The 25,019-nt window shown below is 38.6% G+C and overlaps 1 protein-coding gene across 4 annotated transcripts in view; it reads left to right on the forward strand.

Moving 5' to 3' along the window:
• The window catches only part of Dnajc24 (DnaJ heat shock protein family (Hsp40) member C24), a 60,658-nt gene that overhangs the window by 20,526 nt on the left and 15,113 nt on the right, over nucleotides 1–25,019 (forward strand). For 2 of the 4 annotated variants that reach the window (XM_021656857.2, XM_021656859.2), the window contains exons 3-4: nucleotides 8,727–8,865; nucleotides 19,747–19,815. In XM_021656857.2, the coding sequence (XP_021512532.1) occupies nucleotides 8,727–8,865; nucleotides 19,747–19,815 (208 nt within the window). Of the gene's footprint in view, nucleotides 1–8,726; nucleotides 8,866–13,574; nucleotides 13,966–19,746; nucleotides 19,816–25,019 lie in introns of those variants that run through there. The other 2 variants (XM_060371747.1, XM_060371748.1) reach the window with 2 other exon arrangements.

The following is a 25,019-nucleotide window of genomic DNA, read 5'->3' on the forward strand; positions in this document are numbered from 1 at the left end:
GGGGTCTTTTATGAGACTGTTTCTCCAACCAAGGATATAACTTAGAATCCCTGCTCAGATGTAGCCTATGGTAGCTCCGTATCCAAGTAGGTTCCCTAATAAGGGGAACAGAAACTGTTTCTGACATGAACTCAATGGCTGGCTCTTTGACTCCCACCCCACCCCCCGCCTCCGGGGGAGGAGCAGCCTTCCTAGGCCATAGAGGAGGACATTGCAGCCAGTCCTGAAGATACTTGATAAGCTAGGGTCAGATGGAAGGGGAGAAGGACCTCCCCTATCAGTGGACTTGGAAAGGAGCAAGGAGGAGATGAGGGAGGAGGGTGGGATTGGGAGGGAATGAAAGAGGAGTCTACGGCTGGGATACAAAGTAAATAACCTGTGATTAATATAAAAAAAAATTATTGAAAAAAAAAAAAAAAAGGAAAGCAGGCAGAGAAAGCCACAAGCAGCAAGCCAGTAAGCAGCCCTCCTCCATGGCCTCTGCATCACCTCCTGCCTCCAGGTTCCTGCCCTGCGAGTTTCTGTCCTGACTTCCTTTGATGATGAACTGTGATGTGGAAGTGTAAGCTAAATAAAGCCCTTTTCTCCCCAGCTTGCTTTGGTTATAGTGTTTCATCCCAGTAATAGTAACCCTAACTAGGACACCACCCAACTGTTTTTTTTTTTTTCTTTTCCAAAATGGATGCAGTATACGACCGGCATGACATATAAGTACAATGTTGGCAAAGCGATTGTATGACAGCTGTTGAGTCCTATGATGATGAGCCCATGGGTGAAGTACTCTCCTTTATCATATCTTTTCATATTCTCAGCTAATTGGAACAGTAGAGTAATTACTTGATCACTAGGCAAATCACTAGACAAAAAAAAGAGCAAAACTGACTTAAACTAAGTGAATTCCTCATCCCATCTATACTACCAACTAAATCAGAAGTTTTCAAATTTGGGGCTTTTGTGGGAGGTATTATACCTACAACTTAATTCTATGATTACTTAATTGTTGCAAAACAATACCATGTTGGTCTTTACCCACATGTGGCTAATAAAAAAGTAATTTGGAATTAATATCAAGTATTATTTTATTAAATAAGTATTACTGAAATATTTATTAAAATGTCTTTAAATTTCTAGATGTTTCACACTATATCATATTATGCTAGTTTCATAACTTATACCTCATTCTTTTTCTGTGTAGTTGAATATATTTGCCCCAGTACATACATTACGGTATTGGGTAGCTGCAGCCTGTTGTGAATTATACTATCCTTTTAAAATAATATGAAAAAATCAATAGGTTAAAATACCATCAGCAGTATATAGAGTTCAGTAGCTTCTTCATCATTGAAGTGAGTTGGTATAAACAATACAATAAAGAGGTTGGCATTTATCATTAAGAAACAAAAGTTTCCAACATCTAAATCTTCCTGCTTTGTAATACTGTGATTTTCATTATGGAGTCCTAAGTTAACATAATTGGGAGGGACACTCATTCAACATTTATTGGTCTTATATATTGGTTATTTATTGGTCACACACGCATCTATACATACATACATACATACATACACACACATACTTGGCAGAATGTGCTTGTCATAAAACTTTACTGGCAGCACCAATTTGATGACTTGTCCTTAAGTTGTATGTTTTAAGCAGTAGTCACTGACAGAGTGCTCTTGTCAGCCTTCTCTGGGCTCATGTCTAGGGAGTGTGGTGAGGCTGGAGTTCTCTGAGGTTGCAGTGGGCACACTCAAAGCCTGGGGAGTGTGGTAACCCGCTGGCATTCTCTGAAGGTTTGTGGTGGGCCCCAGTAAGTGGTATTTCTCCAAGCTCCCAGACCATGCTAGTTCTGCAGATCTGAGGACAGCATTCTGAGCAGCCCTGCAGTGATGTTGTGACAGTCATTCCTGAGCATAAAGACTTAGTACGTAGACAGAATATAAGTTGAGAACAAAACATTCCATATCTAACAACCCATTCCCATACACTAACAGGAATTGATATTTCACAATAAGGTGTTAACTCTCAGTCAGAAAACAGACAACAAACTACTCCCGATATAAGACTACATCACTAGTGAGGCTCCGTGGCTCACCTTTAATCTCAGCACTCTGGGAGGCAGAGGCAGATGGATCTCTGTGAGTTCTAGGCCAGCCTGGTCTACAAAGCCAGTCTAGGACAGCAGAGGCTACACAGAGAAAAACCCTGTCTAAAAAAAAACAAAAACAAAACAAAAAAAAGACTACATCACTGTCTTTATATCTTCTGTAGTATTTTGAATGATTCTTGTGTATCAAAATAGTTTCCATAGCTATTTCTTATCCTAAAGTGGCACAGGAATAGGACGATAAAAGTTCTTCATTCTGTAATCGCAAAATTTCCCTGAAATGTGAGGGGATTATTGGAAAGCTTCCATGCCATTTGAGAATTGTGAAACAAGCAGTTGGTCAAGACTGGAAACAGACACCTTTGTGCTGATAGTGTAAAGAATCACAGAGAGGCAGGTGTGGTGGCTCAGGACTGTACTCTCAGGATGCTTGAATAGGAGGATTGCTAGGTATCGGGCTAGCCGGAATCACTTGGTGAGTTGAGTCCCAGGCCAGCCTTGGCTACAGCATAAGTTCTTGTCTCAAATTTATTTTTCTTAAAGGATTGAAAAGATAGTATTTTTACTCTAGCACTATTGTACTATTTAATAAGCTTTGAGTTTCTACTAAGTAACACCTTTAAAAAAACAAACATTTATGTGGGGAAGGAGGAAGTCCTGAGCATGTGAAGGTCTGAAAAAAATTGTGCTGTGGACATGGGCACTTAGCCTCAGACCTATGGAAAAATGGCAAGGCCTTCCCCCATCCTGGGGAGACGCTGGGAGGGATGGCAAAGCCCTGCCCTGGTCTGAGTGCAAACCTTGACAGTGTGCGCAGAAATGCTCACTGCAGCTGTCTTCCTGGATGTTTACTGCTTGAACTTTGCCCCTTACAGAGACAGCTTCGATGAGATTCCCTAAAGCAGCTTCCTGATTCAAACCCTGCATCCTTCTTTATAATGACCCTGTCTCCTGGTCAGCTAACTGTATGCACTGGTTCCCGCCGCCTCATTGCTCAGCTGTGTCTAATGGCCCCACTTCCTGGTTCTACTCAATATACTAAACACGCTGAGCTTCTGAGCTGCTGAAGTTTCTCCATGGGAGCTCCCAGTCCACCTGACCTCAGCCTTCTGTACGTGTGTCCTTCTGTTTGTCTTTTCTTTATTCACTTGTGGTCCCCATTGAAGTCAAGGCTCAGGGATATGCCTTGACCAGGCATATTTATTTATTTGTTCATTTGTTTTGTGCAGGGGTGGGGCTGGAGGCATTCTAATAATTTCAGAATTGGCACATACACTCAAAAGTAAAACTGTGTCCATAAATTTTTTGTAATTCAAAGTTTTTCACCAATTTTAATTTATACTAGGCTTTTAATTAACATGTTATGTTTCATTGTGCTTTCTATTTTTATTTTACTGTTTTATTTTTTGCTTTGTGATACTGCAGCCCAGGCTGGCCTGGAACTCACTGTGTAGACCAGGCTGGCCGTAAACTCTCTGCCAGTTTTTTTTCCTTATACTCATACTGTGCTAGAATTATAGGTATGGTTCACCACACTCAGCTGCTTTTCCTTCCTTCCTTCCTTCCTTCCTTCCTTCCTTCCTTCCTTCCTTCTTTCTTTCTTTCTTTCTTTCTTTCTTTCCATAATAGAAGAATTTTTCTTGTTTTCTTTCTGTCATACAGAGATCAGCTAAATTCTTCCTTTAAATGTAGACATCTCTGAAAAATTTTGCCAGTATTCAATGAACAACTGAACATCTCTGCTATGTTGGGCTTGGCCAGTTTCAGTGCTGTAACTAACACCCCAAAACAGAGCATCTTCACTCGTAAAAGAAGTTCTTGCTCATTTCCTCAATTCCTTCCACCCATTCTATCTAGAAAAATTATCACCACAGAATATATTTGTCAAATTTTTTATTTCATATGAATTTAATCCTGTAGCATCTGTTATATATTTGAATGTGCTTCTTTCATTCAAAGAAATGTTTTAGATGTTCATGTTGTGTTTTTGAAAGTATCATAGTTTTTAACTGTTGAATAGCATTTCTTTATAAAGATTTAATGACATTTATTAGTCCATACTCTAATAGGCATGTGTGGATTCTAGATTTTTTTACTTTTATTAATAAGACAATACATTTGTTTACGAGCTTTTTCATGAATATATGTGTTTATATTTTATTTCTCTTAGGCAAAATCATCTGAGAATGGAATTGCTTGCCCCTGAAGTAGCTGGTAATTAAACTCTCTGCAGTCCCCTTCAGCAGTGCACATATGAGTTCCACTTTTCCAGCTCTCTTTTTTGGTATATTCTGGACACAAGTCTTGACACCTGAGCACTCCGTATTTTTCCCCAGTCTGCCCCTCCCCCTTTTTACAGCATTTCTCTGTGTAGCCTTGGCTCTCCTGGCATTGCTCTGTGGACCAGGCTGGCCCATAACTCACTGTGATCCTCCTGCCTCTGCCTCTCTGAGTACTGGGATTACAGGCATCTGCCACCACGCCAGGTTCCCTTACTTGTTTCTTGTATTATTTTTGATGAGCAGAAAGTTTGGAAATTTGGCAAAGCTCAGTTTTATTGTGCCATGAAGTTTGCATTTCATCTTATTTCAACATGGTGTGTACTTGTCCCATGGCTCAGAAATAATCCTTTTTGTTCCGTTTGAGAAGCTTTATGATTCTATGGTTTTATTATTGCTATTTGCCTGTCTGTGTTTGTATGTTTTGTATTCCTGGAGATTGAACCTAGGCCCTGTATGGGCTCAGCAAGCTCTCTACCTCTGAGCTGCACCCCCCAGCCCTTGTTTCTTGCTAGCAGGTCTCCCTGTGAAGTCAAAGGGCGCCCTGTAGCTTGTGCTTCTCTGCCTTTTGCCTGCATGGACTGGAATCACAGTGGTGCTTCCACTGCGTCCAGCTGGCTCTATGCTTTATGTTTATATCTCTAACTCACCCTGAATCAGTTTTTGTGTTAAGAACAAGATAGTGATTGAGGTTATTTTTCTATATAGGTACCTACTCATTTAAAACCAGTCAGTATATGAAAACCGCTATAGTTTGGAGCTTGAATGTTCCTGGAGGCCCATGTGGTGATGCCTTGTTCCCCAGGTTGTGCTCTTGCGTAATGGGGGAAAAACTTGGGTCTTTGGGGCGTGTCCTGGAAGGGAACATTGGAACTCTGGCCCATGGCCTTCTGCCACCAAGAAATGAGCACACCACACTTGACACATGCTCAGGCCATGATACAATCTGCTATTGCGGGCCCAAAGCAACAGGTCCAGATGCCCATGGACTACAGTCTCCCAAACCATAAGCTAAACAAAACTTTTCTCTCTTTAAGATGATTTATCTCATTTGTTACAGTAACAGAAAGAAAACCAAAATACTCTCCTCATTGCACTGCCATAATACCTCTGTAGAGTCAGTTGATCATGTATGGTCTGTTTCTAGACTCTTTTTTCCATTCCACTGAACTCTTTGTATCACAGTATGAATACAAGACTACATTCTTAATTACTATAGTTTTAAAGGAAGTCTTGAATTATAAACATGATAAGCAACCAGTCTCCTTATTTAAAAAAAAAGCTTTTGGGATCCATTAATGTACTGATGTAAGACAAGTAGACAAAGAACTTCCATCCATAAACATACCGAGGAATAATTACAGGAGACATGGGTTTGAAATGGATATCTTTGGTTGCCATTACAGTTTATCCTAGGCAAAATGGTTCCTTTTTAGTCTTTTCATTTTGTTCTGTAATTACTTACAAAGTAAGCTTACTTACAAAGTAAGCTTTTAGCATCCCTGGGTGACATATTTTTCTTCTTTCTGTAATGCCTATGTTTTGTTTTTATTACATTTTTAGTGTGTGTGTGTGTGTGTGTGTGTGTGTGTGTGTGCGCACGCATGTCCATGTACATGTGCACCCACGCCGTAGCTCTTTCCTTCCACCAGAGCTTGAATTTAGTTTGTCAGTCTTGGGTATGTACTCAAAAGATATATAACTGGGTTATATAGTTGGAACTTTTAGGTTCCAGTGGCTGCACCATTTTATGTTTTGGCCAGCTGTGAATAAGGGTTCCTCTCTCTCCACATCATCACCAGCCTTTGTTGTTCCTCCTTTTCTCATTAACAAGCAACCTGACTAGGGTGAGGTGATACCTGTTTTGTGTTTCACAGATTGCAAGTGATATTGAACTCTTTGGCTAGTATCTGTCTATTGGCTGCTTGTAATTTCATCTTTGGAGAATTGTCTGTTAATATTATCTCATTTATTGATTTTTGGTGATTAATTTTTATAGTTCTTTATATAGTCTAAGTTTAGCTTTGTGATCAGAGTTGGTATTTTCCCATTTGTTGGTGTCTTTTTACTCAGGTGATTGTTTTCTTTGCTGTGCAGAAGCTTTTTAATTTCCCGGAGTCTCGTTCGTCAGTTCTTAGGATTTTTACCATTTTAAATAAAATTTATCCATTAACCGGCTGCTGTAGAATCATGTTGAATTCTAGTAATACAAGCTTCAGAAGGGAAGCTACTTATTTCAGTATTGTTCAGGAAAATACCAAGTTAGAGGAAGGTTGGATCACACTGACTATTGTAGAACTTGTAATAAAGTTAATGGTACATTTCAGTTTGTAGCAGTCAGGAGCTAATAATTCCTGGTTTAGTAGAGTTCTCTTCATCAGATCAGCACATGATCAGGTCTATCAAGATTTTCTATGATGGCCTATTGGAAATTACCTAGCTTTTAATCCACACTACTCTTTCTCTACAAGATTAGAGTGATGTTCCTAGGGCATTATTTAATACTTGCATCAATGCTGAAATTAAATGTATCCATATGTAATTTTTAAAATTTCTTCTTGGTTTTTGAGATGGGATTTTATTAATTATGTATTGAATTCACCATGGATCTCAAGGTGGCCCAAACTTCACTGTGTGTTAGCCCAAGCAGACCTGTAACTTGTACCAGTCCATCTGCTTCAGCTTCTCTGAGTAGCGAAATTGAAAGTTGGAGCCCCCATACCTGGCTTTGAAATTATTCTTAAACGTGTACTGGTGTTACACACGGTGACTTTGATCAGGAGCTTTGTTGTGTACGTTGTTGCAGGAATGCATTAGATTTGGGATTTTTCTTGACTATCTCACACCTTGGGATATTGGAACAATGTTTATGAGCAGCATTAATATGTCCTGGGAGGAGAAGATGATGCAGTAAAGACTTCCTTTCTTTTCCTTAGTTATAACAGTTGGTTTAGGTGTCCAAATGTTGATAACTGGTGAATATTGTATAAAGAGAAGTTTCCTAAAGTAGAAACAGTTCTCCTTGTTTACTCCAGCATGCTTCCAATTGTTAAAGCTCATGAAAAGTTTAAATAATTAAACTTATATACTTTCTGAATTCAATGGGAATTATAGTTATTGTGCTTCATGTTACCATAATTTGCTATGCAAATTTAAACTTGGCAACTTGAGTAAAAAATGAGGGTGCTTGTAAAACCTTGTGTTCTTTTGATATCCATAAGTCAGAGGCAGAATCTGTAGATGCTGTTAACTTGTGATAATGAGCTATCTACATCTATGTGTCATGACATATAGGCATGCCTATTTGCCTATTTTATTGAAGCCACTTGAAAAAGAAAACAATAAAATTACTAGGTTTATCTCTGAAACTTAAATGTGTCCTGTAATATGTTTGATAAAACTTTCAAAGTAATTACTGGTTGAAAATCTTAGATAGTGCTGTCAAATAGTTTCTTATTTATGCCTGAGAATGAAAAAAAGGTACACGTGTGAGCATCTGCAGGGCCACCTGCTGTTATTTTAAGTGAAATGTTCCAAGTTTAATTTTTTTTTCATTTGTTTGTTGATAGACTTGTTAGACATAGAAGAGAGAAGAGAAGTAGAGAAAAGGGGGAAAGGGGTGGGTAAGCGAGGCTCCTAGTAAACTACCTTGAAGTTAGCGTTTCGTGGTTATGAGTTGGAAAGAACTTCTTGGTTTGGGCCAAATAGTATAAATATTGAAACCATTACAAAAAAAATTCTTAAGAGTTAGAAGGGTCATGTGAGAAATATGCTTAATGAATTTATATTAAAATGTTTTATTGAATTCCTTACAAATGTAGGCTAGGAACTGTGAAAACATCAGGTCTGAAAGAATGTAAAAAGTCTCCTGTTTTTATAGTTAGATTGTATTAAGTATGGCTGTATAATTTCATAAAAAAACAATCTGTCCATTTTGAAATCTTATCTACATTCAAAACATTATATAAGGAAGTCTTCATTTGCGTGGTTGTGTCCTCCTTTTTCAGGTCCTGCTGCTCTGCACGTACCTATTTCTATTTGTGTTAGTCACCTTCTGTAGGTAAATTGTCCATGAGACCAGTGTTCCATGAGCAAATTATCCAGAAAATGCTGTCTTTGCACGTTGTGACAGATCGTGTCACCGGTGGATCTGCAGCCACTGCAGTGGGTTAATTAACCTGGCAGTTGTCTCCTGTGCCCAACACTGTTCTCTCATTGCCTTGGCATCTTAGTTTCCATCTTCCCATTATCTTCTTAACTAAAGCTCAGGTTTAGGATTGTTTTGTTTTGTTTAAACCTATTCCACTCAATTATACACCACCCTTATTTTTGATTGGCAGTATCATCCAGATAAACAAAGTGCAGATGTGCCAGCAGGAACCATGGAGGAGTGTATGCAGAAGTTCATTGAAATTGATCAGGCATGGAAAATTCTAGGGAATGAAGAAACCAAAAAAAAGTATGATCTGCAGCGCCATGGTAGGTACTTGTGGAGAAGAGAAGAGCTGTGGGAAGCTCTGTGAAGCGCAGTGTTCAGGCCATGCTGGGAAACATTTCCCAGCTTTTGCATCCAGTTATTGCTACCATTATTCCTCCTCCTATCATTGTTTTTAAATGTGTCCTAGTCTTAGTAGTGATTATTATGTATCTATTAAGAAATTAACAAAACTACTAAGGTAAAACTTCTTGTAAGGCATGAAAGATGCTTTCTGGAAACTACTACAATGTTCACTCATACATCCTAAATTAATATGCATTACATGCCTTAAACCACTTGGTATTAAACTTAGTTATGTGTGCATTACAATCTTAAGTGTGGCGTTCAGGAGGTTATATACTGTAGTTATGGCCATCTATAGGAAGCTGTTATTCAGGTTAGCTCCTACCACACGCTTCTGGCTGTGCCCTTTGTTTTAAGGTAGGTTTCATGATTAGCTACTCTTCATGAAACTGCTGTCAATGGTGCCTTAGGAATGCACATTGCTTAAATAATTTTAAAGGTCATTTCTTTTTGCCTTTTGAAAAAAGCTCCTTAAAACAGTGACAAGCTGTTGGGAGAAAGAAAGAAAAATGTAGGTCAGGTTTGTCACACATGAACTGTAGTTACACGAAGTGATAGGCTGTCTTTCAGCACTGGCCTTGGGACAGGAGTCCCTCAGCCTTATATTTGGACCGTCAGTAAGCACCCTACATGCTAACGGGGGTGGGAGGTGGGGGGTCAGTAATCCGTTTCAGCCTGTGGGGAAAACATTCAGTTACTTCTCTGCAGTAGCACATCAGCTCAACGCTGACTGAGATGTGCTGATAGAAGTTCATGGTCGCTAGTTGATTTCTGAATCCCTTCCCATGCCGGCACCGGCACACTATGCACCTCACCAAGTGGATTTCTAAGGTGCCTGCCACTACGATTATGGAAAGTTGACTTGGGAAGCAGGACTTTATTTCTAAATGTAACATTACAGGATACAGCCAGTATGTGTAGAAATCCATAGTATCAGAGGAAGCATTATTACTAAAATACATTTTTTTTTTTCATTTTTGTTCATTGAGACAAGGTAGCCTTGTAGTCCAGGCTACTCTCAAACTCACTATGTGCCCAGGCTGGCCTAGCCTGGTATCAGTTCTCCTGACTGCTTCCTGAGTTGCTGGGGTTACAGGCATGTGCCCCCATGCCAGCTGTAGCATTTGTTTGTAATAATGTTTAGTTGTATTACTAGTCATCTCTGGGCCCTTCTACATTTGGATTTTTGTTGTTTGCTTTTGTTTTTTAATATTAGGACCTGATGAGTGTACCATTTTAAGGGATTTGCATTGATTTTTAAATGTGCCAGAAATATCTGGTTTTCTGTTATATATATATATATTTCTGTCAGAAAGAATATAGAAGTACCTTCATTTGAGAACAAATTCTATCCATAGGTCCATCCTTATCAGCAGGGTTCACATGATAAGTTTCTGTGACTGTATTGGAGCGACCTAGACCTAATATATTTGAATATGTTGTAATGTTGATGTTTGCTGGTCCAGCTTCATAAAGCCACAGTTCTCTGATGGTATTTCTTCACATTTTTGTCAGTCTTTACTAAAATGGGACACCAGTTTACCAAAGAAGAAGTCATACAAAACTATACCCTAAGGAGTGTCAGACACAGGCTGGAGAGATGACTCAGGAGTTAAGAACGTTGGCTGCTCTTCTAGAGGACCTGGATTCAATTCCCAGCACCCATACGACAGCTTATAACTGTCTGTAACTCCAGTCACAGGGCTTCCAATGCCCTCTTCTGGCCTCTGTAGGCACCAGGCGTTTAGTGCACATATATGTTTGGTACACATATGTTTAGTATACAAACATACATGCAGGCAAAATTTCTCATGCATAAAATAAAACAAAGTGTGTAGGGACATGACATTCTGTGTGTGTATTTTTGCCACTTGTAGCTGTATACTACAAAAATTACGTGAGTGAAACTGGCCACCTTTTCCAAAGGGTAATAAGAGAGCAGAAATCCTGAAGTACTTTCTTTCTCTGTGCCATGCAGTAGGATAAACCAAAACTAGAAAGAACTAGGAAACTGGATTTAAAATGAGTGTAGTATTGCATGAAGGGATTGTTTCAAAGAGATTATAAGTACACGTGATTAATAAAACCTAAGGAGTTACCAGAACTATGCATTTCTTTTGAGCTTTGAATGTGCAGTTTTAAGCTTTTAATAAGTTAGCATCTGTAGCCTGAAGTATCATAGGGGAATTTTGTAGGTAATTGATAAAATCACAATAAAGTTTGGAAAAATCATGATTCAGATAGACTTGAGTTTAGTTTGTCAGTTTTCTTTGTCATTTCTTCAGGTGGGTGATTATTAAGTGGCGCTGTTCTAGGATAGTAGAAATACAACTTTTAATGACACCTGAGAACTCCATATGTAATGTAAACTGTGTTCCTCGCCAAGTTTTGAGCATAAGCTCTCTGTTCCCTTTTAAACGGCCACTGGCCTGCTGCTGAGAGCCTTCGTATCTAAGCGTGACTTGCTTTATTTAAACCTTTTATTCCAGAGCTGCTTTTCAACACTCTCATCATAAACCTGGTTTGGATGCTGATATTAATTTCTTCTTTCACATCAATAAGTGGCTTTTTAAAAACAAATGAAATGAACTCGAATCTCTAACAGGATTTAGGTTTACTGTAAGGAACATCTTTGAGGTTTATAATTTGTTAAAGATCAGTGTAAGATAGCAAGAGGGATAATTGTTAAAACCAGGTCAGAGCACTCAGTTTTTCTGGGTCAGCCCTGGGGACATGGAAATAGCTTTGGCAATGCAGAACTCTTTTTGCATGTAGTGATGGTTATTGTAAAACTTTGTTTTTGCAGTGGGAAGTATATTTACTGCCTGCCTGCTGACTGGTAGCATAAGTTTAAACTGTACTTGTTTCATTGATTGATGTTAAAGGCTCTTCCTATCTCCCATTCAGAATGGTACTCTGATATAAGAAGCGCCTTGTTGGTATTGCCAAAGCCATAGACGTATCCAGAAGCTGATTTAGAGGACCCTTGGCATTCATATTTGTTTACTTCTCAAAAGAAACAACTAAATATGCTATTTTTAATGAAGAAAATGAGGTAGGAGGGCAGCTAGCCTTAAGTAAAACATATATTTTTTTTCTCCTTCCTTGCCATTTCTGTATTCTTGGCATTTTAGGGCAGAACTGGTCAGACAAAGGAAAACAAATCTAAGAGGATAAGTAATACTGGGTTTCTAGATGTCATACATCTTGAAAGTGGTATTAACTAGTGAAATTAACCAATTAGTTCTAGTTGGCATGTGTACCATGTTGTTGGTAATGTGCAGTTTAAGCTTTGCATTTCTACCAGAGGCATACTGCAGAGTTCTGTGAAGTTATGCAAAATGTTCACAGGAACCATGCTACTGAAAAGATTTTGGTGTCTGTATAGATCTTGTGGGGGACTTTTCTTATAAACAACAAGAGTATCTCATGGGAATAACAGGGACCACGGCTCAATAGCTTTGTACTGTTCTGTTGTACAGATCTCAGTGTCTCAGCAGCTCTACAGACCTGGCAAAGCTATGAGTTAGTTCTGTTACCTGTAAGAGGAACAAATGTACAAATGCAGGTAATCAGATAAACTAATGCTTAAAAAATAAGATTGTGTTTGGAATCTCTGCTGATACTTTATGTTAAGTACCTCTTGTTTTCAGTTCTGTGGGTAACTGTTTTGGTAATGGTGTGCTGTCATTCGAGCAATTGCTCAAGTATATAGATGCCTAAGCAGCCTGGCTGAGAGGGATTTGGCAGAAAATACAGCTAAGATGCTACTCTTTGCTGGATATAGCAAGTCGCTTCTGGTGTTTTTTACATATTCACTTCATTTCTTTATTAGGATAAATATTTGAACATGGAAGATAAGGAAATAAATCTTGTGCATGAGGAATGAATCTCTAAAACGCCACGAATATTCATGTATTAGATCACTAAATCTTAAGTGTCAAATTGTAATTCTTTCTGAAAAGGGCCTTTATGTTTAAGACATTATAAGAAAGGGAAACATATGCTTTTAACTGTAAATAATATATGTAAATAATGTAAACTTGGGCTGCTAGTACTTGAAAGCCAGTAGATGATTGTGTAAACTATGTCCGAAAGCTGACCTTTACAAAATACTTGAATTAGTCAGATTAGGAGTTCAGTTTGATTTTAGGAATTTCAAAATTGACTGTAAAAATTTGCTTCAGGTGAAAACTTGTAGATAAGCATCGAGAGGTTTGTTTTTTTGCTGGCTGTTTCTGGGAAAAATAAGTGTGTGAAATGATGCAGAAAATCCATCTAGACAGTTGAGACTGGCATCTTAAGAGGAACAGGAGAGCATAGATGAACTCTCCACGAGGGGCCCCTGCCACATTTTATTTGTCATTCTCATTATTTTGCTTTCACATGAATACAAATAACTATTTTTACCATGCAAAGTATTTTTAAGATTATTTATTACTAATTTTGAATAAAAAAAAAAACCACTTTCAAATAATTAGAAGCCTGTTGGCAAAAATACAGTTGTAATTCTGGTGTGAGTGAATACCATTGGAGAGTCTGATTTAATAGTACAGATATGGAGGGTTTGAGGAAGCGCTTACTTTCTACTTTAACCACTCTCCCAATTTCTATTTATTTGACCTAGTTGAAGTTGGCTGGCTCAAAACCAAGATCAGCTGCCTTTCTCATGTTTTGGTTCCTTCCTCTGACTTGAGCCGGTCTTACTCTGGTTACCTCTGCTCTGCTCTGCTTAGCACTGATGGATCAGAAAGGTCAGGTGGCATTTCTTCTTTGTGTAGTGTTCCTTTGTCCTGTATATTCAAGTCATCTCACTGCTCCCACAGTCCTCTTTCACACTCTTGCTCACGGCCTCATCAACTCCACAGCTACCGTGCCTTTCCATTCTGTGCTGCTGTCTTCCTCCACAGTCCCTACATTTTAGTTGATAAACCTTCCTTTCATTTGTCTCCATTTAAGAACCTTCATAATTCCCCAGGATGACATTTTTCTGAAATTTAAAATGGGGCAGAAATTTTTTGGCTTGTCCCTCTTACTTTTCCCATCCCCATATATCATGCATATATACACACATACATATATATGTGTATATATGTATATAGATGTATAAAATGTTATTATCAAACATTTAATATATATACACATACATATATACACACATATACATATACGTATATGTATGTGTATGTGTGTGTGTATATATATAATGTTTGATAATAACACATCAGTTTTAATGGGACTTACAACTGTTAAGAAACCAGATGATGTAAGTTGTTGCCTTCCTTCCTATACTGGGACTTGAAGCTTCCTCTCCAACAATGAATTAAGTTTTAGTCATTTTCTTATGAGTTCAATGGGAAAAATATGAAATGATAATAGTTAGAATAGTTACTACTTTAAAATATTGTTTCAATACCCTTGTGAGGAAGATAGCATTACTTGTTTCCAGGGGAAATCAAAAGCTTCTTGTGGTTAGCTGATTTCACCAAGCCACAAACCTAGTGACTGATAGCAAGGGATTAAAAGCCATTTTCTGAATCTTTTTGTTTGTTTGTTTGTTTGGTTGGTTGGTTGGTTTTTCAAGTCAGGGTTTCTCTGTGTAACCTTGGCTTTCCTGGACTCCCTCTGTAGACAAGGCTGACCTCTAACTCACAAAGTTCCACCTGCCTCTTCCTCCCTCCCTGAGTGCTGGGATTACAGACGTGAGCCACTGCACCTGGCACTATTTTCTGAGTCTTAATCGAGGTTCCAGGCTTGCAAGTTTTGCACAGCTAGTGTTTGCTCCACTATTTTCTAATCTAAATAGTCGGAGATCAGGCGTTTTGATGATCTGAACAAGACGCCCATCTCTGCTGCTGTTCTACCCATTCTAGAGTGAAGTGGATGGAATTCAGCTTTTGCGTTTCATTTGGTACCTATCTTAACCTTTTATTCTTTTCCTCCCTCCTTCTCTTCCCCCATCCTCCTCCCCAGCCAGATGGAGTCACTCTGTATCTGGGGTGTCCTTGATGTCCTGTCTTTAGCCTCAGCCTTCAGAAGGCTGAAGTCACAGGTATGCACCTTAGACCAGGTTTATTTGTCACCTTTCCTGAGGACCAGTTCTATCTCTAGTTTGTAAAGATTCCACAGTTAAGTTCTTTTCTTCAGTGTGGAAAACACTGTAATTGTGACTTTAATTTCATCTGAGAAAAGATGCTAGGCTTTATAGTTTAATAAGCAATTTTCAAGTTTTGTTAAGTGTTGCCCAACTGTCAGCCCTCTATCAGAGATTGCTAACAACAGCCACATGGTGGCCAGGACAGATTACTGTCTAATCCTTCCCATTTGGGAAGTCTAATTTCTGAAGTGAAATGTATTTTAAAATGAGATGATTCTTAAAATTAAATTGCTTATTTAAAGATGGACAAGTTCTGAGCTAGACCTAGAAGAAAACGCTAGTTGTTTGGTTTTAATTCATATACATACACAAGTCTTTAAAACTGGAACAAATGTTTTATTTTTATGCATTTGAAATTTCATAACAATGAAAGTTACACAGACTAACTGCTACACAGCAGCGTTTGGGGGTGTGATGGTCCTTTGAATAAATGACATTTCTATATGTGAATAGGACAGGCCAGCGGATGCACTTGATCTCTTGGCCATTATTCAGTTGAGTGAGACTTTAAAACACCTCAGCCATAGTGAGCAGTTAAGTCCCTCTCCACAGAGTTTCAGGTTGCTGCTGTTTTTAAATTTTACTGACTGGTTTTTATTTTTCTTTTCTTTTCGATTGTAGACTTGGTTAGAAAAAATTACTGGGATTAGAAATGTAATTATTTAGATACTAAAAGGTTGTTTTAGGAATTTGACTAGCATTAGAAAGAAGTTTTTAAAGACTGGAATTCCATTGTCTTACAAGAAGTAAGAAATATTTATTGATTCCCAAATGGGGCTGAAGAAACTTTTCCTCTTTAGAAGGCTGTGAATGACTCAGCGAGAGCCCTGGAGCTTGACTGAACCAAGCTGCTAATAGTTATTTAATGTTATTCGCCAGTGTGAAAGAATCGCTGTAGATTTTCCTTTTAATCTCTTTGAATTGCAGGCTCATAAACCTCTCTGATGAGCCCTGCCAGTGTTGTCTTAGATCCCACTGTTGAGACAATGGAGCCACAGAATTCTTTCACCTCTTGTTGTCAGACAAACCCAATAGAATGCAAGGTCAGAAGGGCCTATACTTCTAAAGATTGAAAGATTCTTTTTCAAGTAACCACATAAATTATTTGATTTTATCTTTATATTCTTCAGGAACCTCACACTAACTAAAATGCCCTGTGTTTATTACATAAGAGTAAAATTGCAAGGTAGGGGGGTTGGTGATTGTCGTGTCTTATTTGGCCAAGTTTGTCAGTATGACATAGGGTGCGAACAGACCTTAATATTCCTATATATCTTCAGAAGAGTTGGGCCCATTTTGTAAGAAAGAATCAAAGTGTGTAGCGCCTGCACTGGAGAGTGAGCACACCAAATGCCAGCAGTGTGCTCTTTACAAATGCCTGTGGGTTGCTTTGTTCTTCTTGATTTTTGTTTGTTTTCTCAAATAGTTATTGCCATTATGTAGGGAAAAAAAGATTCAATTTTTAAATTTTAGTCTTTAAATCAAGTCAGTTTCTTTTCTCAGTGTTAGTAGTGTCATATTTCTACGGGAGAACTTGGAGGTGACATTTGCACTTCTAGATCTGCCTATTAAAATGTTTCATTGCTATGAACAAAATTTTGTATGTGTGTGCAAGTGCATTATGTCTGTGTGCGTGTATCTGTGTGCGCATGTGTGTGTGTCCTTGTGTTTGTGGCTACAAAAGAAAACATACTCATCTGTTTTGAAGATGCCATGCCTGATTAATACAGAATTATCGGAGCTACTTTACTTTCAGGACTCCTGCAAAGTGACTTCAGTGGATAGGAAAGAATTAAGATTTTTAATTATAACGACAATGGTGGACAAGCAGAGTTCATTGTTTTAAAAGAAAGAAAAACACATTGATTTGTTTGTACTCTTTTCTTGTAATTGTAGTGGGGGTTGGGGTGGCTGGGTGGAATGTGCTGTTGCCCTATCCTTGGACACCTGCCTCTCAACAAAGGATCGTGGTCACCCCCCACTGTCCACATTTAGATTCACCTTTTACTTTCCTGTAGTGCGTCTGCTCATTATACAGTTCTCCAGGGATCCAATTTTCCCCTGAGTTAATCACCCCGGTCTTTTCAGAAGCTGTTAGATTGTTGTCTTTTCAAAGGACAATAACTTTTCTTAAAAAAATAACTTTTCTTATTTCTAGTTTTTCAAACAGGACAACTAGAGTCTCAAATACACTGTCTTTGAAACTTTTTGTTGAAGTATAACATGAGTAGATACAGAGAGGTGCAGAAATCTATGTCACTTGATAGATTTTTCACCATAAGCACACCAATTTAACCAGAAAGCCCCCAAGACTTCTAGAAAGCACTTCTTGGCCCTCAACAGCATAGGGAAGGCTTCCTGGCATGTTGCAAATTCCTATTTATGTCAGAGCCTTATGTTTAGAACCAGACTCATGGATTTTTGTGCACACAGTATTGAATAATCAATATCTCCATGTTTCCATAGCCACAGAACTCCACTATATTCCTTTTAACTCTGATCTCTGACAAAGAACTACTAATAGTTCCCTTTCACCATGAGATGGGCTACGCTAATCTTTTAACCAAGAATAGGTGATACTCTAAAGGCCCTGTGCATAGGGATAAAGAGGAAGAGAAAGTAATGAAATGTGGGAGGATTAATGGAGTGGTACACAAAATAGTAACTAGATCAGAATAATGGTTGCTTCCCAGTAAAAGCAGAACAGTAGGAAGCTGACTTGCTTGGCAGTTACATTTGAAAGATATTTCTCATTTATTATTTATTTTCAAATACAATGGTATTTATAATTGTTTATCATTTTAATACATTTAGTCTATTCTGGATAGCCACGCTCGGTCAGGCTGAGAAAGCGGATACCCCCAATCTGCTTTGCTTCAGTTGTGTACAAAGTATAGAGAAATAGCAGATTCCCTAGGAGCTTAGTTGCAAATTGATGATACTTAGTTATTCTCCAACTTGGTCTTTTCGCTGTGAACTATCCCCATCCCTCAGATATTAATTTCTAACAAGTTAACCCTTCTGAATAAGAGACTAAAACAGAATTTTTTTCTGTTCCTTAGACTTTCAGATTGATATTTAAAAATTAAAATTAATATTACAAAATGGAAAAAGCCAGGTGTGTCAGCACACACCTCTAATCCCAGTACTCCAGAGGGAGAGGTAGGTGGTTTCAGGCCAGTCTGGTTTACATAGTGAGTTCCCGGACAGCCAGGGCTGTGTAGAGACCATATCTCAAAGGAAAGGAAAAAACAAAACAAAACAAACAAAACAAAAAACAAACAAACAAAAAAAAATGGGTGGGGGTGGGGGGACAAGTCAGGCATGGTGGCTGCAGAAAGACTGCCATGAATTCAAGACCAGCATGATCTACACACAGTTCGTTCAGTTGTAGCCTGGACTGTAAAGTAAAACCTGGTCTTTTGAGAGTGAGAGAGAGAAAGCCAGACAGCTAGGCAAGTATACTTTGTATAGAATGTGAAAAATAAGTTGTTTTGTTTAGGAACTACTTAGCATACTATAAATTATGTATAAGCTGTTCAGTGGTCATAGATAGTTGGAAGAGCTGTCTGGACCACAAGACAAAGTCTGTGTCTGGATTTTAGGGACAGTTTAAGAGACTGTTGATACTCAGTAAATATGATGTAGTATAATATTTGCCATACTTTAATAGAACAGTATGTTAGGTTCAAAATATTGTATAATCTTTTCGTTTATTTTTAAATTGTGTAACTCACCAATAAATTCTGAGCAGGTGGTTATTAAATATAATTAAGTTGCAGGCATGCACACAACAGAACAAAGGGACGCATTCTTAGCAAGGGAACAGGAGACTAGTGAGACAGCTAAAGAAATTTCCATTGAAGTTGGGGGAGGTTGCTGAATTACAGTAATGTGTTCCTTTTTCTCTTCTTCTTACGCGTTAACTTCTAAAAGAACAATACACACATACAGAAATTACACAATGCCTTTGAAAACAGAGTCTAAGGTTCCCCACCTGTAGTTGCTAGCTTTGCTCAAATTCTACATGTTTTAAGTGAGACTTCATGCTATTTCTACCCAGACCATACTCACTACATTTAGATAGATTCACGGCTCCCTTAGACCCTCTATCTATAGAGAACATTTTGGCCAGGGAACAGCAAAAGATGCAATAGCACACAGCCCTGATGTTGGATTACCAGAGTAGTGAAGTCCCCCTCCCTTTAGATTCTTACTATTCTCTCGCAACCAGATGACCAAGAGTCCCCTATGTTTTTGTAGCTTTGCTCTTTACAGCACCTCTGGCCTGATCTCATATGATTTAAAGAATACCCATTAGTCTGCTTGAGCTGCCATAACAAAACTGCAGGCCATGTACCTAACCAGAATTTATTTCTCATGATTCTGGAGGCTTGAGAAGATCAAGATCAAAGTGTTGGCCAGTTTTGTTTCTCCGGAGGGCTGTTCTTCGGGCTTGCTCTTGTTCTTCATATAGAGTTTCCTCTTTATCTGGGTAGGCATGATATGTGCCCTCCCTGCCTCTGTGCTGATGTCAGAAGCTACATGGCCTGCAGTTTTGTTCTGTGGTCTGAACGGCCACCCCGGAGATGCATTACCAGCATTCTTCATTATTAAAATTATCTTGCTTTGTATTTTACAGAAGATGAGCTAAGAACTATAGGGCCAGTGGACACACGGGTGCGCCTTGAAGACATGTCCTGGAATGAAGGTTGGATTTTATTTTGTCATATCCACACTAAGGAGAAATGTTAGGAGTGTGTGTGTGTGTGTGTGTGTGTGTGTGTGTGTGTATGAAAAAATAATGATATATGGAAGTTTTAATAAGTTTTACCTTTCCACATACATTTTTGTTTGGCCTACTTTAATCAGCTTTGCTTATTGAAGATTATATGACTCATTTCTCATTTTTTATTCCAATTAAGTATATAGAGTTTTTCTTTTTCTTTTTTTTTTTTTACCATTGATTATTGCATTTTATGTGTAGTATGGTAAAAGAAAAATAAAAAAATGATAATATTCTTGAGGCTGACAATGAAACTGCTGTCAGAATTTCTTTTTGCTTCATATGGACTCAGAAACTGATAGGTCTTTTCAGTGTCCTGACCTTCTGCTTTAAGAGATTGCTGTTTTCTTTACCCTCACTTTCACTGTTTAGCTTTGTTTGAGCCAAGGTCTCATGTGTAGCCTGATATCATATCATCTGAAAATACCTAGGTTAACTGAAAATGACCTGAACTTCTGATCCTCCTGCCTCCACCTGCTGATGCTGGGGGCTGCACCCAACCCACCACACTGCTATGTGGTTCTGGCACTTCCCTAATGCTGCTCTCACTTTTTGATTGTCCTTAGGAAAAGTCATGTCTTCTTTCATGTTCTTTTACTGGAGTAGTAAAACTGTAGTAACCAATGTAATTTTCACATTCTTCTGTTCTTTGCAATTGTTGTGGTTACACATCATTAAATTAAGGAAACACAACTTTCTAGATGGAAGCCATGAGCTTCAGTACTTTTTTTTTGGAAAATAAAATTACCATTTCCTATTTTTTTATGTACTCTTAACTCTATAGATTTATTTTTCAGTTTAAGGTATGATCCCTGAAAGGGCTTATAGAAGCTCACTAGTGAGTTAAGGTGTTTAAGATACAATCCTTGAAAAGACCTATAGAAGCTCACTAATGAGTAGGGCACTATGATAGACACAGCCACCCTTCTTGGAATCAAGCTTCATTTATAACGACAGATTCTTTACTAGTGCTCTAAGGTAGTGAATAACATGCATTATTGACTTAGAAGAGGAACCAGGTTTTGCCTATAGATCTACTCTGTATAACCATTCCAAATAAAATTCTGGTGTAGAAGCTCATATTTACAATGAAAAATCAGAATCCTGCGGGTCTTCTGGAGTATTTGCAGTAAAAGAAGGGACTGCTCTTTATTGCCAGCTTGTGGAGAGACAAATTAGAATGTGACATTCATTCGAGATTTGTCCAATTAAATATATTTTTAAAAAGTATACCTTGGGGACTGGAGTATATATACTCTTGGCTTCCATTCAGATGGTTCAGTGGTTAAGAGCACTGGCTGCTTTGGCAGAAGACATGCATTCAATTCCCAGCACCCATGTGGCAGCTCACAACTGTCTGTACTCTAGTTCCAGAGGATCCACAACCCTCTTCTGACTACCACAGGCACTGCACACATGTGGTACATGTGAGCAAGCATTCATGCAGGCACAACACCCATACACCTAGAAACAAATTTAAAAAATGTTTAAATTTACTTTGACTCCTTGTTAATCATTAAATGCTTAGTTGCTCATTAAGTACATTATTTTTAAGTATTCACTTTACATTCTGGTCATGGCCCCTTCCCTCCTCTGCTTCTGGTCGCACCCTCTCTTCTTGCTTTTATCTCCCCCTTTTCTAATACTCATTGAAGGGGAGTGCCCTACCCACCCACCCCAGCATATCAAGTCTCACCAGACTGAACACATCCTTTCCCCCCCTGTGGTCTAGCAAGGTAGCCCCTCCAGGGGAAAGTGATTAATTTTACATTTTATTTTATGTTCATTGGGATTTTGCCTGCGTATATGTCTGTGTGTGTCAGAAGCCCTGGAACTCTGGTTATAGACAGGTATGAGCTGCCATGTGGGCACTTGGAATTGAACCCAGATCCTCTGGAAGAGCAGCCATCTCTCCAGCCTGCAAATTAGTTCTTGATGTAGTTGTTAATACTTTGCTTGTTAATGGTGTCTAACAGCATGAAAATATTATAAGCTGATTTTTGTAACATTTTTATTTATATTTGAGCATTTTGATATTGTAGTTTTAAGATTCTATCTATCTATGTATGCATCTATTTATTATTTTATTAAGGGAGTGTCTCACGTAAACCACACTAGCTGCAGACTGTCAAGACAGAGAGGGAGAAACCTTGAACATTCCCAATCTTTTACTCTCCAAGTACTGAAATTATAGGCATGTCCAACCAGGCCCAGTCTAAAATTTTATTTTAAATGTAAAATGTGAATTGGTGGTTAATTCCAACATAGTATAAGTTAAGTACAGAAGATGAAATTACAGTGGTTATCAGAGGTATGTTTTTGACCTGGATCAGTGTGCATGTGTGCGCGCGCGCAGTGGTGGGGTGGGTGTACTTGGCCACAGCTTGATGACAGGGTGTTCTTTCAATTGCTTTTCCACATTATTCTTTGAGAGTCCTTTTCACTGAGTCCAAATCTCAGATTGGCTAGTCTAGATGGCCAATAAGTCCCGGAGTCTATCTGTTTCCACTCTCTGCTGACTCATTAGTACTAGGGCTATAGTAATAGGTGTGTGCCACAACTGGCCTTCATGTGGGTGCTGCAGTTCAAATGTCAAGTTCTCATGTTTTGTAGTAAGCACTTTATCCACTGAGCTATTTCCCTAATCTCTTCTAAAATAATCTTCGTAGTAAAAGAGAGCAGAACCACAGCTACAGCCAATGAATCAATAAGAAGCATACATAATATTACACACCTCAGGCCGGGACTGAAACTCATGGGTACAGCGCTTGCCTCACTGCATGAGGCCCTTGGTTTAATCCTCATTGCTGCTAAAAGGAGAAAGGGTAGGATTAAAATATAGACCATCTTTGATGCTCATTTAAATTAAGTTGTAAAGATAGAAATCATCCTTGTCCTCCGGAGAAAAATGAGCAATTATCTATGTCAAGTCTGGATTCTGACAGGAGCTTTAAAAACTAATATAGCTTTTAAACTAATTTTTTTGTGATTAGAAAACATAGTCTTAGAAGAATAAATAAAAATTTAAAAAACAAAAGGAAAAAAGAAAAACAGTCTTAGCCTATAAAGTTAATAAAAGGTCTGTCAAGTGGGTAGGTTATATTGTTTGGATTCTTTCAGGGTCATTTTCACAATGAGCTTGGGTAGTGAAGGTCCAGAAAAAGAGACATAGACACACAAGAGAGACGTGGTCCAGCAGTGCATTTCCTTATGCCGAAAACACGTTCCTGATAACACTGGGACACGGAAGACTAAGCTTTCTCCAGACAATAGCCTTGGTCATTTTGTTGATTTTCATACACTGCATCTAAAATGGCTTATATGAAAATACTGCTTTAAGGCCTCAGTGAAGAGAAGAAATTTTAACCAGATATGAAGATGAAAACTCATGGCCAAACTCCAGGGTGAACCCTGGTGCCCTCTGCATCACCTGTGGCTTATGTCACCTCAGATTGTTTCTCAGCATTCACTGAGGCAGTTTTAAAGGGTGTGTGTGTGGTGGGTCCTTACCTTAAGAAACCTAGTGGCCATTGTATGTAATAAAATGGAACAAAAACATACCTCAAAAAGAAGGAAGGGAGGAAAGAAGGAAAGGGAAAGAAAAGGAAAAGCGAGGGAGAGGAAAAAGAAACAGAAAAGAAAAAAGTAAAATGGCAAAGCCAGGCATAGTAGCGTCTTTACTTTTTGAGAAAGAGTCACATGTATGTAGCTCTGGTTGTCCTGGAGCTCACTATATACACCAGGCTGGCCTCACCTAGATCCTCTGCCCCTGCCTCCCAAGTGATGGGGTTAAAGGCTTGGGTCACCGGGTAAGGCTTGGTAGCTTCTAATTTCAGTCCTTAATCCAACACTTGCAGGCTGTAAAGCTTCTGTCCAAGAAAAAAAAAAAAAAGAAAGAAGGAAGGAAGGATGATGGAAGGAAGGAAGGACAATAAAAGGAAAGAAAGAAGCAAAACAGGAGGAGGGAAAAGAGGGCTTGGCAGATGGATCCCAGGGACCTACATGGTAGAAGGGGAGAACTAACTAACACGTACACTTTATCTTCTGGCCTCTACAAACATGACACGGCACATGTGCGCACACACACACAATAATAACAATAATGAATGAAAAGAAAATCAACTTTCAATTTTTAGGTAATTAACTATTCACTTTAAAAACATGTTTTCATTAGTTATATATATGTTGACTTAAACAGGGGAGATTTTTGCATTTCTAAATTCAAAATGAGATTTTGTTTGTTTGTTTGTGGAGAAAACCCACATTGTGATAAAGAATAAAAAGCAAGAACCAAGTTATGTTTTTCTTTTTGATAAAGCAGCACATATAGTTGGCCTAACAGCCCATTTTTCAAAGACTGCATTTTATACAGAGCAAGCACAAGCTGAAGCTCATTTCAGCCTCTCTCGTCCTCCGTCTTGCACAGAGTGAGCTCTAAATGTAGCCGAGTTTGAAAGTCAGCTGGAGCTACTTGAGGATCCTGTGCCCACTGACATGCCATTTGTCTGTGTAAGTTATGTGTGTAGTAAAACATTATGACCTGGTGAGTTCTGATAATACAGTACTTCCCAGAGATAGTAAAGCAGAACAGCAGTGGGATCAGAGGCTTTCATTCAAAGGACAGGAGCATCTAAACTTCCCATTCCCACCATTACTAACAGGTATGCTGGGACATGCCTGCAGTCCTGGCACCCAGAGGCTGACTGAGGATAACTAGAGTTCAGAGCCATTCTAGGCTACACAGCATAATTAGGGCTTTACAAATAAAACCTAAGCAAAATGGCTGAAGGAATAAAGGCATTTGTAGCCAAGCCTGACAATTTGAGCCGAATTCCCAGATATGGTGGAAGGGGAGAACTGACCTCCACACCCATGCTGCGCCATTTGTGTAAGAGCACACACATGTACATGCACGCGCCCCACATAAATGCAATTATTTTAAAAATACAAAGTAAAATTTAAAAACCCCATCATCAAATGTACTATTTGTATGTGATTTTCCTATAGTACTTACCATTTTAAATACAAAGCTAACAGATATATAATTCACAAGAAAAGAAAAAAGCGAACATTTGATGTAATTGAGTCCTGTAACATGGAACTTGAGGGAAACAGTTAACTGTTAACTC

The sequence above is a fragment of the Meriones unguiculatus genome, chromosome 18 (assembly GCF_030254825.1).
Source record: "Meriones unguiculatus strain TT.TT164.6M chromosome 18, Bangor_MerUng_6.1, whole genome shotgun sequence".
NCBI classification, from domain to species: domain Eukaryota; kingdom Metazoa; phylum Chordata; class Mammalia; order Rodentia; family Muridae; genus Meriones; species Meriones unguiculatus.